Here is a 17,933-nt window from a genome sequence, read left to right on the forward strand (position 1 = left end):
GTGAAGGCACCATTAATGCTGAAATGTACATCCATTTTTTGGAACAACAATATATGCTGCCATGTAAGTGCCGTCTTTTTCATGGACACCCCTGCTTATTTCTGCCAAACATTGTAAAGCCACATTCAGCACGTGTTACAACAGCGTGGCTTCGTAAAAAAGAGTGTGGGTACTTTCCTGGCCCGCCTGCAGTCCAGGCCTGTCTCCCATGGAAAATGTGTGGGGCATTATGAAGCGTAAAACACGACAGCAGAGACCCCGGACTGTTGAACGATTGAAGCTCTATATAAAACAAGAATGGGAAAGAATTCCACTTTCAAAGCTTCAACACTTAGTTTCCCCAGTTCCCAAACGTGTATTGAGTGTTGTTAAGAGATGGTGATGTAACACAGTGGTGAACATGCTCTTTCCCAACTACTTTGGCACATGTTGCAGCCATGAAATTTTAAGTTAATTATTATTTGCAAAAAAAAATAAAGTTTATGAGTTTGAACATCAAATATGTTGTCTTTGTAGTGCATTTAATTGAATATGGGTTGAAAAGGATTTGCAAATCATTGTATTCCGTTTATATTTACATCTAACACAATTTCCCAACTCATATGGAAACGGGGTTTGTACATAGCCTGAGGAAAATAACACATTTTCTGGCAGTAAATGCGTTTTTTGGGGTTTTGTTTTTTAACATGGAATTGAGTCCACCCAGTAGTGTTTCTTCCCATTATATTGGTGTTACTTTTTAAACTATCAGAAGATGGAATAAATAGTAAACCTAATTACAGAATTTTATTAATGTATTTTGCAGAACATACTGTAGGTAGGTTGATGAACCGCTTTGCAGCATGACACCGTATACCAGTGGTTCTCAACCTTTTTTCAGTGATGTACCCCCTGTGAACATTTTTTAAATTCAAGTACCCCCTAATCAGAGCAAAGCATTTTTGGTTAAAAAAAAAGAAATAAAGAAGTAAAATACAGCAGCACTATGTCATCAGTTTATGATTTATTAAATTCTATAACAGTTCAAAATATTGCTAATTTTTAGTGGTCTTTCGTGAACTATTCAGAAAAAAAGGTATAAAAATAACTAAAAACTTGTTTAAAAATAAACAAGTGATTCAATTATATATAAAGATGTCTACACATAGAAGTAATCATCAACTTAAAGTGCCCTCTTCGAGATTGTGATAGTGATCCATCTGGATTCATGAACTTAATTATAAACATTTCTTCACATAAAAGAAATCTTTAACATCAATATTTATGAGACATGTCCACAAAAAATCAACACTGTCAGTCAACACTGAATATTGCATTGTTGCATTTATTTTCACAGTTTATGAACTTACATTCATATTGAAGTATTACACAATAAATATATTTATAAAGGATTTTTGAATTGTTGCTATTTTTAAAATAATTTTGAAAAATCTAACGTACCCCTTGGCATACCTTAAAGTACCCCCAGGGGTATGCGTACCCCCATTTGAAAACCACTGCTGTATACAATAGAGAAGTTTGTGAATACAAGTACAACACCTAATGCACAGATGATCAAAAGCATTTATTCAGGTAGAAATGTCAAATGTTGCACCGACAACATTTTTGGCAATCAAAGCGTGATCGTATTAATCCACTTTTTGTATCATTGAGATCGCTGATAACACGCCGTCTGAATGAGGACAGGACCTCCGCCCCCACGCGGGGAATACAAAATATTTCCGGGATACAGAATTTCGCACAACACCGGACTGGATTATAAAAAAAACTTACTCATTATGGAAAAAACGTTGTTGTTGGCTGGTATGGCAAAGAGACGGATCAAGATTTTAACACACATTGTCCAAACGTTCGGACACACCTTCTCATTGAAAACTTTTTCAGGTGACTATCTCTTGAAGCTCATCGAGAGAATGCCAAGAGTGTGCGAAGCAGTAATCAGAGCAAATGGTGGCTATTTCGAAGAAACTAGAATATAAAACATGGTTTCAGTTATTTCCCCTTTTTTTGTTAAGTACATAACTCCACATGTGTTCATTCATACACTGCAAAAACGGAAATCTAAGTAAGATAAAATATCTTAAATAAGGATGATATAGGCTTATTTTCTGTCTGATAAGATAATTCTTCTCACGAAGCAGATTTTATTCATCATTCATTTATTCATTTTTTTATTATCTTTTACTTGTTTTAAGGGTTTTGGTCCTAAATGATCTCAGTAAGATATTTCAGCTTGTTGCTGAGATTTTCTGACCTATATTGAGTAAAACAGGCTTGAAACATCCACTGATGCAAAGCTGCGTCATTAACACTCACAAGTATACAACTACTTTTTTAAAGTAATAATTTATTACTTCAAGCATTAAAAAAAAAATCATGATGCCGAATGCATATTATTATATCAAGATAATGGCACTAGCGTTTACTTAATTTAAGAATATTTTTCAACATATTGTGCAAAAAGGTCTCTTTTTTTCTACTAAGAAAAGTGCACTGGTTATTAGTGACAATATAATTATTTTAAGGTTTTTTTTTGGTTCATTGAGATTAGCTAATTTTACTTGTTTTAGAAAGTCTTGACAAGCCAATTTTCCTAGTTCTATTGGCAGATAATTTTGCTTAGTTCAAATAAAATACCCCTAATTTTTGTATTTTTTTTTTCTCGTTTTTGAACACTGACTTTTTGCAGTGTAGTTTTGATGCCTTCAGTGACAATCTACAATGTAAATAGTGATGAAAATTAAGAAAACGCTTTTAATGAGAAGGTGTATCCAAACTTTTGGCCTGTACCGCAGGTAAAAAAAAATGAAGAAAAACGGAAATTAAGGTTTTATATTTTTACATGAATAAAAAAGACGGATTTCCGACCTTAGCAAAATCACCAGTTTATTGAAGTGTGGTTATCAATTACTCCTCTCTGAGCTGCCACCTTACCGTGGTAGAGGAGTTTGCGTGTCCCAATGATCCTAGGAGCTATGTTGTCTGGGGGCTTTAAGCCCCCTAGTAGGGTCTCCCAAGGCAAACTGGTCCTAGGTGAGCGATCAGACAAAGAGCAGCTCAAAGACTTCTATGGAATTACAACAAAATGAACCCAGATTTCCCTCGCCCGGACGTGGGTCACCGGGGTCCCGCTCTGGAGCCAGGCCCGGAGTTGGGGCACGATGGCGAGCGCCTGGTGGCCGGGCCTGTCCCCATGGGGCCCGGCCGGGCACAGCCCGAAGAGGCAACGTGGGTCATCCCTCCAATGGGCTCACCACTCATAGGAGGGGCCATAGAGGTCGGGTGCATTGTGAGGTGGGCGGCAGCCGAAGGCAGGGCACTTGGCGGTCCGATCCTCGGCTACAGAAGCTAGCTCTTGGGACGTGGAACGTCACCTCACTGGGGGGGAAGGAGCCTGAGCTAGTGCGCGAGGTAGAGAAGTTCCGGCTGGATATAGTCGGACTCACCTCGACGCACAGCAAGGGCTCTGGAACCAGTTCTCTCGAGAGGGACTGGACCCTCTTCCACTCTGGCGTTGGGCTGGGGTGGCAATTCTCGTTGCCTCCCGGCTCAAAGCCTGCACGTTTGAGTTCAACCCAGTGGACGAGAGGGTAGCTTCCCTTCGCCTTCGGGTGGGGGGACGGGTCCTGACTGTTGTTTGTGCTTACGCACCAAACAGCAGTTCAGAATACCCACCCTTTTTGGGTACACTCGAGGGAGTACTGGAAAGTGCTCCTCCGGGTGATTCCCTTGTCCTACTGGGAGACTTCAACGCTCATGTTGGCAACGACAGTGAAACCTGGAGAGGCGTGATTGGGAAGAATGGTCGCACGGATCTAAACCCGAGTGGTGTTTTGTTATTGGACTTTTGTGCTCGTCACAGTTTGTCGATAACAAACACCATGTTCAAACATAAGGGTGTCCCATATGTGCACTTGGCACCAGTACACCCTAGGCCGCAGTTCCATGATCGACTTTGTAGTTGTGTCATCGGATTTGCGGCCTTATGTTTTGGACACTCGGGTGAAGAGAGGGGCGGAGCTTTCTACCGATCACCACCTGGTGGTGAGTTGGCTGCGATGGTGGGGGAGGATGCCGGACAGACCTGGCAGGCCCAAGCGCATTGTGAGGGTCTGCTGGGAACGTCTGGCAGAGTCTCCTGTCAGAGAGAGTTTCAATTCACACCTCCGGGAGAACTTTGAACATGTCACGAGGGAGGTGCGGGACATTGAGTCCGAGTGGACCATGTTCCGAACCTCTATTGTCGAGGCGGCTGATTGGAGCTGTGGCCGCAAGGTTGTTGGTGCCTGTCGTGGCGGTAATCCCAGAACCCGTTGGTGGACACCAGCAGTGAGGGATGCCATCAAGCTGAAGAAGGAGTCCTATCGGGTTCTTTTGGCTCATAGGACTCCGGAGGCAGTGGACGGGTACCGACGGGCCAAGCGGTGTGCAGCTTTAGCGGTCGCGGAGGCAAAAACTCGGACATGGGAAGAGTTCGGGGAAGCCATGGAAAACGACTTCCGGACGGCTTCGAAGCGATTCTGGACCACCATACGGCGCCTCAGGAAGGGGAAGCAGTGCACTATCAACACCGGGTACGGTGCGGATGGTGTTCTGCTGACTTCGACTGCGGATTTTGTGGATCGCCGGAGGGAATACTTCGAAGACCTCCTCAATCCCACCAACACGTCTTTCTTTGAGGAAGCGGTGCCTGGGGAATCTGTAGTGGACTCTCCTATTTCTGGGGCTGAGGTCGCTGAGGTAGTTAAAAAGCTCCTCGGCGGCAAGGCCCCGGGGGTGGATGAGATCCGCCCGGAGTTCCTTAAGGCTCTGGATGCTGTGGGGCTGTCTTGGTTGACAAGACTCTGCAGCATCGCGTGGACATGGGGGGCGGTACCTCTGGATTGGCAGACCAGGGTGGTGGTCCCTCTCTTTAAGAAGGGGGACCGGAGGGTGTGTTCCAACTATCGTGGGATCACACTCCTCAGCCTTCCCGGTAAGGTTTATTCAGGTGTACTGGAGAGGAGGCTTCGCCGGATAGTCGAACCTCGGATTCAGGAGGAACAGTGTGGTTTTCGTCCTGGTCGTGGAACTGTGGACCAGCTCTATACTCTCGGCAGGGTTCTTGAGGGTGCATGGGAGTTTGCCCAACCAGTCTACATGTGCTTTGTGGACTTGGAGAAGGCATTCGACCGTGTCCCTCGGGAAGTCCTGTGGGGAGTGCTCAGAGAGTATGGGGTATCGGACTGTCTTATTGTGGCAGTCCGCTCCCTGTATGATCAGTGTCAGAGCTTGGTCCGCATTGCTGGCAGTAAGTCGGACACGTTTCCAGTGAGGGTTGGACTCCGCCAAGGCTGTCCTTTGTCACCGATTCTGTTCATAACTTTTATGGACAGAATTTCTAGGCGCAGCCAAGGCGTTGAGGGGTTCCGGTTTGGTGGCCACGGGATTAGGCCTCTGCTTTTTGCAGATGATGTAGTCCTGATGGCTTCATCTGGCCGGGATCTTCAGCTCTCACTGGATCGGTTCGCAGCCGAGTGTGAAGCGACCGGAATGAGAATCAGCACCTCCAAGTCCGAGTCCATGGTTCTCGCCCGGAAAAGGGTGGAGTGCCATCTCCGGCTTGGGGAGGAGACCCTGCCCCAAGTGGAGGAGTTCAAGTACCTAGGAGTCTTGTTCACGAGTGCGGGAAGAGTGGATCGTGAGATCGACAGGCGGATCGGTGCGGCGTCTTCAGTAATGCGGACGTTGTATCGATCCGTTGTGGTGAAGAAGGAGCTGAGCCGGAAGGCAAAGCTCTCAATTTACCGGTCGATCTACGTTCCCACCCTCACCTATGGTCATGAGCTTTGGGTCATGACCGAAAGGATAAGATCACGGGTACAAGCGGCCGAAATGAGTTTCCTCCGCCGTGTGGCGGGGCTCTCCCTTAGAGATGGGGTGAGAAGCTCTGTCATCCGGGAGGAACTCAAAGTAAAGCCGCTGCTCCTCCACATCGAGAGGAGCCAGATGAGGTGGTTCGGGCATCTGGTCAGGATGCCACCCGAACGCCTCCCTAGGGAGGTGTTTAGGGCACGTCCAACCGGTAGGAGGCCACGGGGAAGACCCAGGACACGTTGGGAAGACTATGTCTCCCGGCTGGCCTGGGAACGCCTCGGGATCCCCCGGGAAGAGCTAGATGAAGTGGCTGGGGAGAGGGAAGTCTGGGCGGAAGAAGATGGATGGATGGATGGATGGGTTATCAATTACGGTTTTATGGTCATTTTATTGCAAAATGGTAATACTAACCACCAGGGGTTTTAACTCGGTTTATCATTAATACCGGTAATTGTTACATTATTATGTGCTGAAAGCGGGAAGAGGTCCACTTACAAAACTCTAGAAAGTTAGTGTGTAAAGCTTGCAAAACTGCCCCTTTAATAACTCCCCTTGATAACAAACCTAGTCATAGTAAAGTACAGTCGATTGTTGTGTGGTACTGACCAGACAAAGCTTGCTTTGGGCTGATGGTCCAGCACGGTCGGGTTCTCCAAGAACTGGAAGGCACTGGGGACCGAGGTCAAGGTGCTCGTCCCATACTTCACGGTGATGGAGAGGAGTTCAGAGGGCACCTTATCAGCTCGGTACTCTCCTGTCCTGCAGGTGATTTCTTCTCCAAAGTGCTCCCTGCCGACACCAGGACAAAAAAGAAATCAGAGGTGGCGGCAAAGGAGAGAGGTCACGGCAGGGCGGCGGCGGCCTGACAGCTTGTTAAATCCCAGCTTTCCTGCTCCTCTTGCTCGTTATTTCTTAGTTTTTGGCTGTTACCTCCACCTAAAATGTCACCAAGGACTGGTGTGTTTTCTGATGATGTTTCGCCAACAGTTAAAGCAAATAAAAACATGACAGACCAGTACGTGACGCTGTCTAAAAAACAACTCGCTTGTCATTCCTGGTTTAGAAATGTTTGAAATAGCCATCATGTGGTTTTAGATGTTGATGGCAATACTTAATGACACAGTAGAGGTGGGAGTACTGAAAATGCTGGACTATAAGCTTCTACTTTTTTCTTACGCTTTGAACCCTGCGACCGGTGCGGCTAATTTATGGATTTTTCTTCGCTAACGGCCATAATGCAAATAGTTTTCACAGAACCCAAGTGTGTTATTGATTGTGTTTTGGACGAGTTTGCACACTGCAGGTGCTGTGGGGTGAAAACAATTTCACCAAATACCACTTCAGAAAAAACTTTTTAACTACCGCCATAGTGACCAACATTAAAATACAGGAGCGGGACTGTTTGTATTGGAGCTTCGATCTGAGACTCTAAATGGAAGTCGATTTAATCCAATAATTGTTTTTTGCTGGTAACAATCCGATATCGAATGGGGACACTCCTGATTCTGCATGCTTTTTGCTGTAACTAACAGTGTACTATGTCTTTGGACTGTGCAGTGTTCACATTAAACAGAACCACACAAGGGTTCACTTGATCACGTAGTGACATTCACACTCCACAAAATGGCCCTTAATACAAGCGCAACAGACAAGTGTGACGACTAACTAAGAGACAGGATTTGATCTCATTAAGAACATTTCTTTGACTATGTTTACACAGCAGGCCAAAGTGACCAAAAATCGATTTTTATCAAACTCCAGTGTAAACGTGCATAAGCCCCAATGTGGCCCCAATGTGGCGTCAATGCGGCCCCAATGTGGCCCCAATGTGGCGTCAACGCGGACTCAACGCGGACTCAACGTCACTTGCATGCACAGTTCGATAAAGTGAAAGCAAAGGAAGTGGACCGGGACAAAGTCGCTACTACTACAAAATCAAATTAAAGTTGCAACACCTTAAAAATGAGTGTTTTTTTAATGTAAAAGTAATATTAAGTATGAATTGATGTACAGTAGAGACCAAAAGTTTGGACACACCTCAGTCCAAGCGTTTTCTTTGTTTTCATGACTATTTACATTGTTGATTGTCACTGAAAGCATCAAAACTATGAATGAACACATGGGGAGTTATGTACTGAACAAAAAAAGGTGAAATAGCTGAACATATGTTTTATATTCTAGTTTCTTCAAAAAAATCAAGAGAATGCCAAGAGTGTGCAAAGCAGTAATTAGAGCAAAGGGCGGCTATTTTGAAGAAACTACAATATAAAAACGGGGGCTTCATGGTGGCAGAGGGTATAGTGCGTCTGGCTCACAATAGGAAGTTCCTGCAGTCCTGGGTTCAAATCCAGGCTCGGGATCTTTCTGTGTGGAGTTTGCATGTTCTCCCCGTGAATGCGTGGGTTCCCTCCGGGTACTCCGGCTTCCTCCCGCTTCCAAAGACATGCACCTGGGGATAGGTTGATTGGCAACACTAAATTGACCCTAGTGTTTGATTGTGAGTGTGAATGTTGTCTGTCTATCTGTGTTGGCCCTGCGATGAGGTGGCGACTTGTCCAGGGTGTACCCTGCCTTCCGCCCGATTGTAGCTGAGATAAGCGCCAGCGCCCCCCGCGACCCCAAAGGGAATAAGCGGTTGAAAACGGATGGATGGATGGATACAATATAAAACATGTTATCAGTTATTTCCACGTGTTCATTCATAGATTTAATGCCTTCGGTGACAATCTACAATGTAAATAGTCAGGAAAATAAAGAAAACCCATTAACTGAGAAGGTGAGTCCAAACTTTTGGCCTGCACTGGATATACTGTAATATATTTGGGAGGGTTGTCGTTATTAATGGCTGTTAAGTAGAGGAGGAACGGACATCAGCGTGGATCTACGGGAGACTTATTTTTCAACTCACATGTTGGAAAATACGCCACAACGTCAATTTAGGTCTTTCAACAATCGGTATTTCTTCTGAATCCAAACATATAGACTATCATTTGTGCAGTATTGACAAGTGATGCACCGAAAATGTGGTCGTCTTAAATAAAAAACGAAACTGAATGATGAAATATCCATTTCCACTGGCGACTGCGCCTTTCCGGCGCAGACGAGTGACATAGCTCGCCCAAAGCTGGCTAGAAAATTACTTTTATTTTTATTTTTGCAAAAACATGTAAATATTTTTTATACTCCTCTTTTTATCTTTGGTATTAACATTATTATGTTTTTTTTTGTTCTTTGTTGTTGCTTTTTTTGTATTAAAATATATTATTTGATCATGGTGTATCGCATTGTAATCTTTTGTTTTGTGATTGCGTGATGTTTTTTGCCTGAATAGTCTCCACTGCGGTGTAGAGTAATGGGGATCCTTAGTAAACTAAACCAAACTAAACATTCGGGTCACATTGCGTTTAGACTGAAGTCCCATTTGAAAAGATCAGATTCCAATGGGATTCAGGACTACCTACTGATGTGTCCTGAATGTGATGCCAAAAGATCAGATTTGAAGCACTTTGGAGCGTTTAGGCTGGCAAAAAAAAGATCAGATCTGCGTCACTTGAGGGTAAAGAAAAATCTGATTTGGCGTGCAGTGTAAACAAGGCCATTATGACATTTCATTTGTGTGAAGTCTGCAGAATGTTGAATGCATCCTGTAAGACGATTAGCCGGGGGTTCTTACACAGTGCAGCCCACTCCTCCAACAGTGATCTGGATGTCCTCCTTACTGCCCGTGTCCAAAAAGCTTCCAGTGATGGTAATGAGGGTCCCCCCAGCTTTTGGACCTCGGCTCGGCGTAACCGCTTCAGGAATCGGGTCCTGGCGATGTGACAGTAGAGATAAAGGAAATGAGATGTAGCATATATATATATATATATATATATATATACATACATACATACACACACACAATTTATGCTTAGCCACCTTCAGCACACACACACACACACGCACGCACGCACACTTACACACACACACGCATGCACGACAAGTAGCCTAAAGGCAAACACTTGTTGGTACACATGTGAACAAGATCCACATTCCCATCTCGCCTCCTTGATCTTCCCCCTCATCATGAAACTCCAACAAGAAGCACATCTGCCTCAATTTGCTGAGCAAACACTTAAGGCGGAGCACTCCCCTGTGGGGAAGCTTTAGATATGAAAGGCGAGTTAAAACGCTGGGCTGCCTCTTAAGAGTATTACAGAGAAAAGAGGTCGAGTGCGAGGCATCTGCGACGGAAAGAATGTGGCTTTTTCTACGCATGCATTGTACTGCATTAACCACAGCGTCTTGTCCTCGTAAATCAATTTGTTTGGCAAAAGTAGGACTTCTTTAAAGGTTGGCACTCACGGTGATGTAGCTACCAAAGAAAAACTGTGACATTAAAGACGGATATTAACAATTTTGGACATGTTGAGAGTAGGGTTGTCCTGACATCAAAATGTATTTTGCTATTTTTCTAAACAAAGGGGACCACAAAAAAATGGCATTATTAATTTTTTTTAACAAAAAATCTTAGGGTACATTAAACATATGTTTCTTATTGCTATTTAGTCCAATAAATAGCAATAACATGTGTCATTTAACATGTCAACATTATGAAGGACAAGCTGTAAAAAAAATAATATTAATCCACTTGTTCATTCACTGTTAATATCTGATTATTTTCAGTTTTAACATGTTCTATCTACACTTCTGTTAAAATGTAATAATCACTTATTCTTCTGTTGTTTGATACTTGACATTAGTTTTAGATAATACCATAAATTTAGGTATCGATCTGATATCAAGTAGTTACAGGATCATACATTGGTCATATTCAAACTCCTCATGTATCCAGGAACGAATTTCCTGAGTTTATAAACATAATACGAGTTAAAAAAAAGTAGTAGTATTATCGACTAAATACGCTATAGTACTTGGTATCATTACAGTGGATGTCAGGTGTAGATCCACCCACGGCATTTGTTTACATTGTGATGCTGCTGCGCTATTGTATCATCCTACGGTGTGCAGTGAAGCATGTTTAGCTATTCCTCGTCCTGCAGGGGTGACACTTGTAAGAAACGTACTTTATTTGTCGCCATGGAGACAAGAATTTGTGATTTAGAAGTAGCTAAAACACGGCAGAATACGGATGGATGTTAGCTGCTAGCTAAGATAAACACCGACATTATTTATATATTGTTATTTACAGATAAACACAACCATTAATTATTTATATATTGTTATTTGCAGACAACACTGACATCTATTATTTATATTATTTACAGATAAACACTGACATGTATTATTTATTTATTGTTATTTACAGATGAACACTGACTTTATTTATAAATTGTTATTTACAGATAAACACTGACATGTATTATTAATATATTGTTATTTACAGATAAACACTGACATTTACTATGTGTATACTATTATTTACAAATAATAAGTGACATTTATTATTTATATATTGTTATTTACAGGTAAACACTAACATGTATTATTTATATATCGTTATTTACAGATATACACTGACATGTATTATTTATACATCGTTATTTACAGATAAACACTGACATTTATTATTTATATAATGTTATTTGTATATAATACATGTCAGTAATAAATAATAAATTAGGGCAGCACGGTGAAACAGGGGTTAGTGCGTGTGCCTCACAATACGAAGGTCATGGGTTTAATCCTGGGTCTTTCTGTGTGGAGTTTGCATGTTCTCCCCGTGACTGCGTGGGTTCCCTCCGGGTACTCCCTCCTCCAAAGACATGCACCTGGGGATAGGCCCCTCCCACCTCCAAGAACATGCATCTGATAGGTTGATTGGAAACACTAAATTGGCCCTAGTGTGTGAATGTGAGTGTGAATGTTGCCTGTCTATCTGTGTTGGCCCTGCAATGAGGTGGTGACTTGTCCAGGGTGTATGCCGCCTTCCGCCTGAATGCAGCTGAAATATGCTCCAGCTCGAACGGGACAAGCGATAGAAAATGGATGGATGGATGGTTGTTGTTATTTACAGATGAACACTGACATGTATTATTTATATATCGTTATTTACAGATAAACACTGACATGTATCATTTATATTATTGTTTTGTATATTATTGCTGTGTGTTTCAATTACTTGATTTTTAGTAAAATAACTGTGACCTTATATTGTCTGTTTATTGACATGGTGTCAGTGTAGAAATATAGTAAACCACTCCTTCATACTTCAGCAAATTGATTTCTAAAAAAACTACCGAAACTGTTAAATGTGGTTGAAACACAAACCACACACACTTCTACAGGAACACATAGATCCAGGGACCAGAGGTTTTCCCTTAATACTTAAACATCATTTCTGTAAAATGTATTCATTATTTTCTCAAAATGTCAAATATTTCTATTGTAATATTATGACTGTTTTCTTAATATAATAATACATAAATGGTTAACCGTTAATAAAAATAGATGTAAAAATATGTACCGTATTTTTCGGACTATAAGTCGTAGTTCTTTTCATAGTTTGGCCGTGGGTGCGACTTATACTCAGGAGCGACTTATGTGTGAAATTATTAACACACAAAATATTAAAAAATATTATTTAGCTCTTTCACGTAAGAGACTAGACGTATAAGATTTCATCAAATTTAGCGATTAGGAGTGACAGATCTTTTGGTAAACGTATAGCATGTTCTATATGTTATAGTTATTTGAATGACTCTTACCATAATATGTTAGGTTAACATACCAGGCACCTTCTCAGTTGGTTATTTATGCATCATATGACGTACACTTATTCAGCTTGTTGTTCACTATTCTTTATTCATTTTAAATTGCCTTTCAAATGTCTATTCTTGGTGTTGGGTTTTATCAAATTAATTTCCCCCAAAAATGCGACTTATACTTCAGTGCGACTTATTTATGTTTTTTTCCTTCTTTATTATGCATTTTCGGCAGGTGCGACTTATACTCTGGAGCAACTTAGACTTCGAAAAATATGGTATAAAGTGTATTTTTTTTTTCATATTTCACCTTTATTTTTATGATGTAATGATTGTTTTCTCATAATATTGTCAATATATTTATAATTTGCAATTTAATTATATAGAAACTACCAGCATTTAGTAAAAACAATTATTTAGTTTTTACATATGCTAACATCTCAATTGTGAAGTGATTAATATTTATATAGAGCTTTTCTCTAGTGGCTCAAAGTGCTTTACATATTGTATTCCCACAGTACATTTTTTCTCGTCATATGACTGTTTTACCATAATAGTTCTTACATATTGTACTGTATTTGTATAATATGAAATTTAACAATGTATGCCAGCATTTCTTTTAAACAATACTAACTTTTATTCGTATTTTTAGAACATCATTTTGCCCAATATTTAATCTTTATTCCAATATTTTTACTTTTATTTTGGAATATTACAACTCTATCAACCTAATATCTTAGCTTTCTTCTGCTAATATTAGAACTTTATTTCAAATGTTTGTCCATTAGTTTAGGGCATGATTTTCCAAAAAACAATTATTGTATAACACATATTTGTTTTGGATTTCTCTTGAAATTACAGCTTGATTCTTTAAACATTTCGACCTCATGCTTGAAAAAATATACTGTTTTTCTAATACAACGATGCCTTCATTCTGCTAATATTTGAACCTATTATTGGAATTGTACAACTAAATCCACAGACTTCTATGACTCTAATTTGGTATTACTTTATTTTGTTTTAGACCTGATACTCCTTCGTAGAAAGGGCCTAACAGTTAGTGGTTAGATTTGGTGTGATATTCACAGCCAAATCGAGGCTTCTCAGGCTGACGTTTTATATAAAGTCCTCTTGTATTTGTGTTAAATCTTTCCATGCATCAGGAAAGAGAAAGGGTTTGCAAGAAGAGATTTACTGTATTTACCCTGTAGGTGAAGAACATGGAGGACGTTCCTTTCTTTCCACCTTTGACTTCCACATCCACTTGGCCCCACAACGCGTTGCCGGGGGTCATGGGGCCGATCACACATACCACACTGCGGGGAAGATAAAACAGGGATAAAAACATTTAACAACAATTTTATTTCATGTTATTTTCCCCCTGTATTTTTATCCACTGACAGACATTCTATATATATTTTTTGCTCCCGCTCAGGTAACATTTCAACACTTCTTCCAACTCCTTTTCCGGGCATGTTGAATTGTGCAATCGCGTCATCATATTGTGACCTAAATTGATACATTCAAGCGTTTAAGGTGAAAGATATTTGTAAAAATTAACTGGGTTGACTCGCCGTGGGGCCATGTCGAGACAACAGTGGGCAAACGAACGCCTCAAAAAGCGCCTGATTTAGGAGTGGAAAACATTTCATAAATCCAGAGCCGTCTCTCGGCGTGCAGATGGCGGGAGCAAGAATTGGTCATAAAGGCGTCTCCATCCCCAGCAGATGTCGACAGTTTCTGTCGAGCGGCTGCCAGGCAATAATGTGACTGTTTACGCTTTCACGGCCCATTTGTACTCAAACGGACGCCTGCTTGAACACCCTTGTGACTGCAAAGCGTTCAGCGTTTCTTTGCAGCCAATTAAAGCACCTTGGGGATGCGATCCGTGGCATTATAACGAGCACCAGCGCCTGGCTTAAGCACGGGGCGATCCATCATTTTTCCCGTAGCACGCTGAAAGCGTATCTGCAAGTTTGCAGCTGCTTGGAAGGCAAAAAAGGCCGTGATTCATCACCGATCAAAGAGAAATGATTGATCGAACACGTATGTTTACAGTCTCTCTTTGTTAGCATGTTGCTGCTATGTGAGGACATTGGGTGCAGTTTGTTAGCATTTGATTCCAGGCAGCTATAATGACTCGCCGGAGGTGAAAGTACACCAAAGGATCGTAACCCTTCATGTTCAAAATGATATTTGGATGAATGGCTTTCTTTTTCTCTTTTTTTAATTTGCCCACCAGATGGTGCAATGTTTTCTCATTCAAAGCGTGCAGAAATAAATATGTGCATTAGAAATGCACGGATAGGCAATTATATCATCAGCAACCGCATCACCAAAGTCGTCATCCACCCGCCGTCCACCCAAACCAACATTTTATCAGAACCGCAACCGCCCGCCCGCCGAAATACATCAGAGGTCGGCCACCTTTACCACTCAAAGAGCTATTTAAACCCGTTTCACAGAGAAAAGAAGACAATGGGAGCCGCTAACCATCATCGTGAATATCCAATGGTGTTCATCCTGATGACAAGAATAAGGGCGTGCTGTGAAGCCATTTCCTTTGACACCTTCAACAACATGTACAAACTGTTTCGCAGTCCAGCAACATGTTGTATATAGTTTCCATAATCACACATACAAGATTGAAAGGCATACTTGGTGATACAGAGTACACTGATGGTTGTGATATAAACAATTTTAACACTCTTACTAGTATGCGCCACACTGTGAAGCTACACCAAACAAGAATGACAAACACATTTCGGGAGAACATCCTCACAGTAACACAACATAAACGCAACACAACAAATACCCAGAATCCTTTGCATCCATGACAATTCCTGAATAAATTTTACACCCCCGCGTCCCCAACCCCGCCCACCTTATCGACGCACGGGGGGGTGGGGGTGGCGGGGTTTGCTGCTAGCGGGGTGTATAAAATAGGAATTGTCATGGATGAAAAGGATTCTGGGTATTTTTTGTGTTGCGTTTATGTTGTGTTACTGGGAGGATGTTCTGCCGAAATGTGTTTGTCATTCTTGTTTGGTGTGGCTTCACAGCGTGGCGCATATTACTAAGAGTGTTAAAATTGTTTATATCACAACCATTAGTGTACTCTGTGTCACCCAGTATGCCTTGCAGTCGTGTGCGTGTGTCTGCGGAAGCCTCACACAACATGTTGCTGGACTGACAAGCACATCGTACATGCTGTAGAAGGCGACAAAGCCAATGGCTTCATAGCATGCCCTAATACTTAGTAATTGGGTGACTGCCGGCAGTCATTCTAGAGAATGTTTGCGTCTCCTATTGTCTTCTTCGCTTCGTGACACTAGTCCTAAATGGCTCTTTGAATGGTAAAGGATACCGAACTCAGAACCATGTATATCAAATATTTCCAAATGGTTCAACCGCCACCCGCCTGAATCTAATTAAAATCTATTTTTTTGTCATGTCACCCGCCCGACCCGCGGTTTATCCACGGACTCCGCGGATGAGACCGCAAACCGCGCATCTCTAATGTGCATATTTTACTATTGTTTTGCTACTGAAATGTTACAGTAAGTCAATGTCTCTATTGATGTTTGCAATAGTGTACATCCTGCTATAATGCCTCATGACAATTATCGTGGTGTTTATTTTTTATATACTGCCCAGCGCTATTATTTATGTTTCCATTTCCTGTCTCTTTTTTGCCACTACTTTTGCTGTCCGAGCACTGATTGGCAATCAGGTAATAGTCGCTACTGGTTGCCAGAGTGGGTGGTTTTTATGCCTTATGAGCTTGGTGCCTCCATGCTGCCCCTGTGCTTCTTTAACAGTTTAGTCCTTTTTGTGCACTTGCCTGTTGCACAATTTTTTTTTGTTATTTGATACATTTTACTTGAACTTTGCCTGCCGTCTCCATTCCTGGGGTCACGGCCAACACAATCGTAACACATCCCCCTAAAAACCAACATCCTATGGAGTGGTCTTTTTTTTCTTCTTTTGTTAAAGTTACACATTTCGATAGATAAAAATACTAATTTTATGCAAATCAGGGGACATCAGGAGGATATGTATTGGTTATATTCAAGTTCTTTTCATACATAAGACCACTTTAAAAATGTTTTTTTCTCAACATTTAAAATACTTCCTTGTGGTCTAAATTACATGTAGCTGTGGTTCTTTGGTCGAAATGTTGCAACTGTTATGTTTTGCAGACCATCTTCAAGTCGCTTTCTGTCTTCAGGATGCGCCGTTAATTATATTGAATAAAGATTGTTAGCCGACGTGAGTAAAAAGACTAGATTGATTGTCATAAAAGCAGTCCCAGAGAAGCAACAAACTATTTGTAGTTACGTTGCTGTGATAAACTATACATTCAATGATAGTTAATATTAGTAGCAAAACTCTGCCAAATTGCTATCATTAGCTGACAAAAACATAACGTGTGTGTGTGAGTGTGTGCGTGTGTGTGTGTGTTACGTACATGGGGCCAAGTTTACATGCTCAAATCTGGAAATTGAGAGCCCTCTTGGCAACCGCTTAAGGTTGCAAACATCCCCTTTAAGGGGTTAATTGAATCATGTTATTACATTTTTTGGTCATTAGAATTAAATGTGTGTGTACATTTTAAGAATCTTTTAAGGGTTATGAATGGATTGCTTGGAAATTTACCGCAGATAGTTGAAAAAAAATGCCCCAACATCTAATAAATGTGTTGCAAGTGAAAGACAAAACCCTAATGTTTCTCAAATTGTGTTCATTCACTCAACTGCAGAGAGTAGCAGGCATATTGATTTGAAGTAGGATGTCCTTTTAAAAGAAGGCTTTTAATTGTAAAAGGGACAAAGGAACATCGTAACTTCCTTATTTTTGACTACTGTACATGCCCTTTAGTATTATTTCTGATGAATAATACAGTTGATGGTGGGACTGGTAGTACGCTAATTCTTTGTTGTACTTATGTTTAGGGGTGCAACCAGATCCAAACTTACACCACATTATATTTTGTACTTATATGTGTTTGTCCTTCTCTTACCTGGTGGACACAGAGTACTTGTCCTGCTGATGAACACAAGGCTCCCCAACCACAGTGATGCGTTTAATGTCCTCCTTGCGGATTCCCAGATTGGAGCCGCGGATGGTGACGGCGATGCCACCCTCTCGGGGACCATAGCGAGGGAGGATCTGTGTTTAGGGAGTGTTTTGCAAGATGAAAGGAAGGAGTGGGTTCATTATTTACAAGAATAGATAAAAGTGCTTCATTTGGTCAGGTGTGACGCTGGAACACAGGTGTCAAACTCAAAGCCCGGGGGCCAGAAGTGGCCCACGACATCACTTTATCTGGCATGCAAACACCTGGAAATGATATGTGTGTACTTAATATTT

General features: G+C 41.5%; 1 protein-coding gene across 5 annotated transcripts in view; it reads right to left on the reverse strand.

Annotated features, from left to right (window-relative positions):
• plxnb2b (plexin b2b) overlaps positions 1-17,933 on the reverse strand; it is a 523,376-nt gene that overhangs the window by 99,299 nt on the left and 406,144 nt on the right. For all 5 annotated transcript variants that reach the window (XM_061916746.1, XM_061916747.1, XM_061916748.1 and 2 more), the window contains 4 exons: positions 17,584-17,732; positions 13,765-13,876; positions 9,530-9,666; positions 6,463-6,645 (listed from right to left, as the gene is read on the reverse strand). In XM_061916746.1, coding sequence (XP_061772730.1) covers positions 6,463-6,645; positions 9,530-9,666; positions 13,765-13,876; positions 17,584-17,732 — 581 coding nt within the window. The remainder of the gene's footprint in view (positions 1-6,462; positions 6,646-9,529; positions 9,667-13,764; positions 13,877-17,583; positions 17,733-17,933) is intronic.

Source organism: Nerophis ophidion, linkage group LG12 (assembly GCF_033978795.1).
Source record: "Nerophis ophidion isolate RoL-2023_Sa linkage group LG12, RoL_Noph_v1.0, whole genome shotgun sequence".
Classification (NCBI taxonomy): Eukaryota; Metazoa; Chordata; class Actinopteri; order Syngnathiformes; family Syngnathidae; genus Nerophis; species Nerophis ophidion.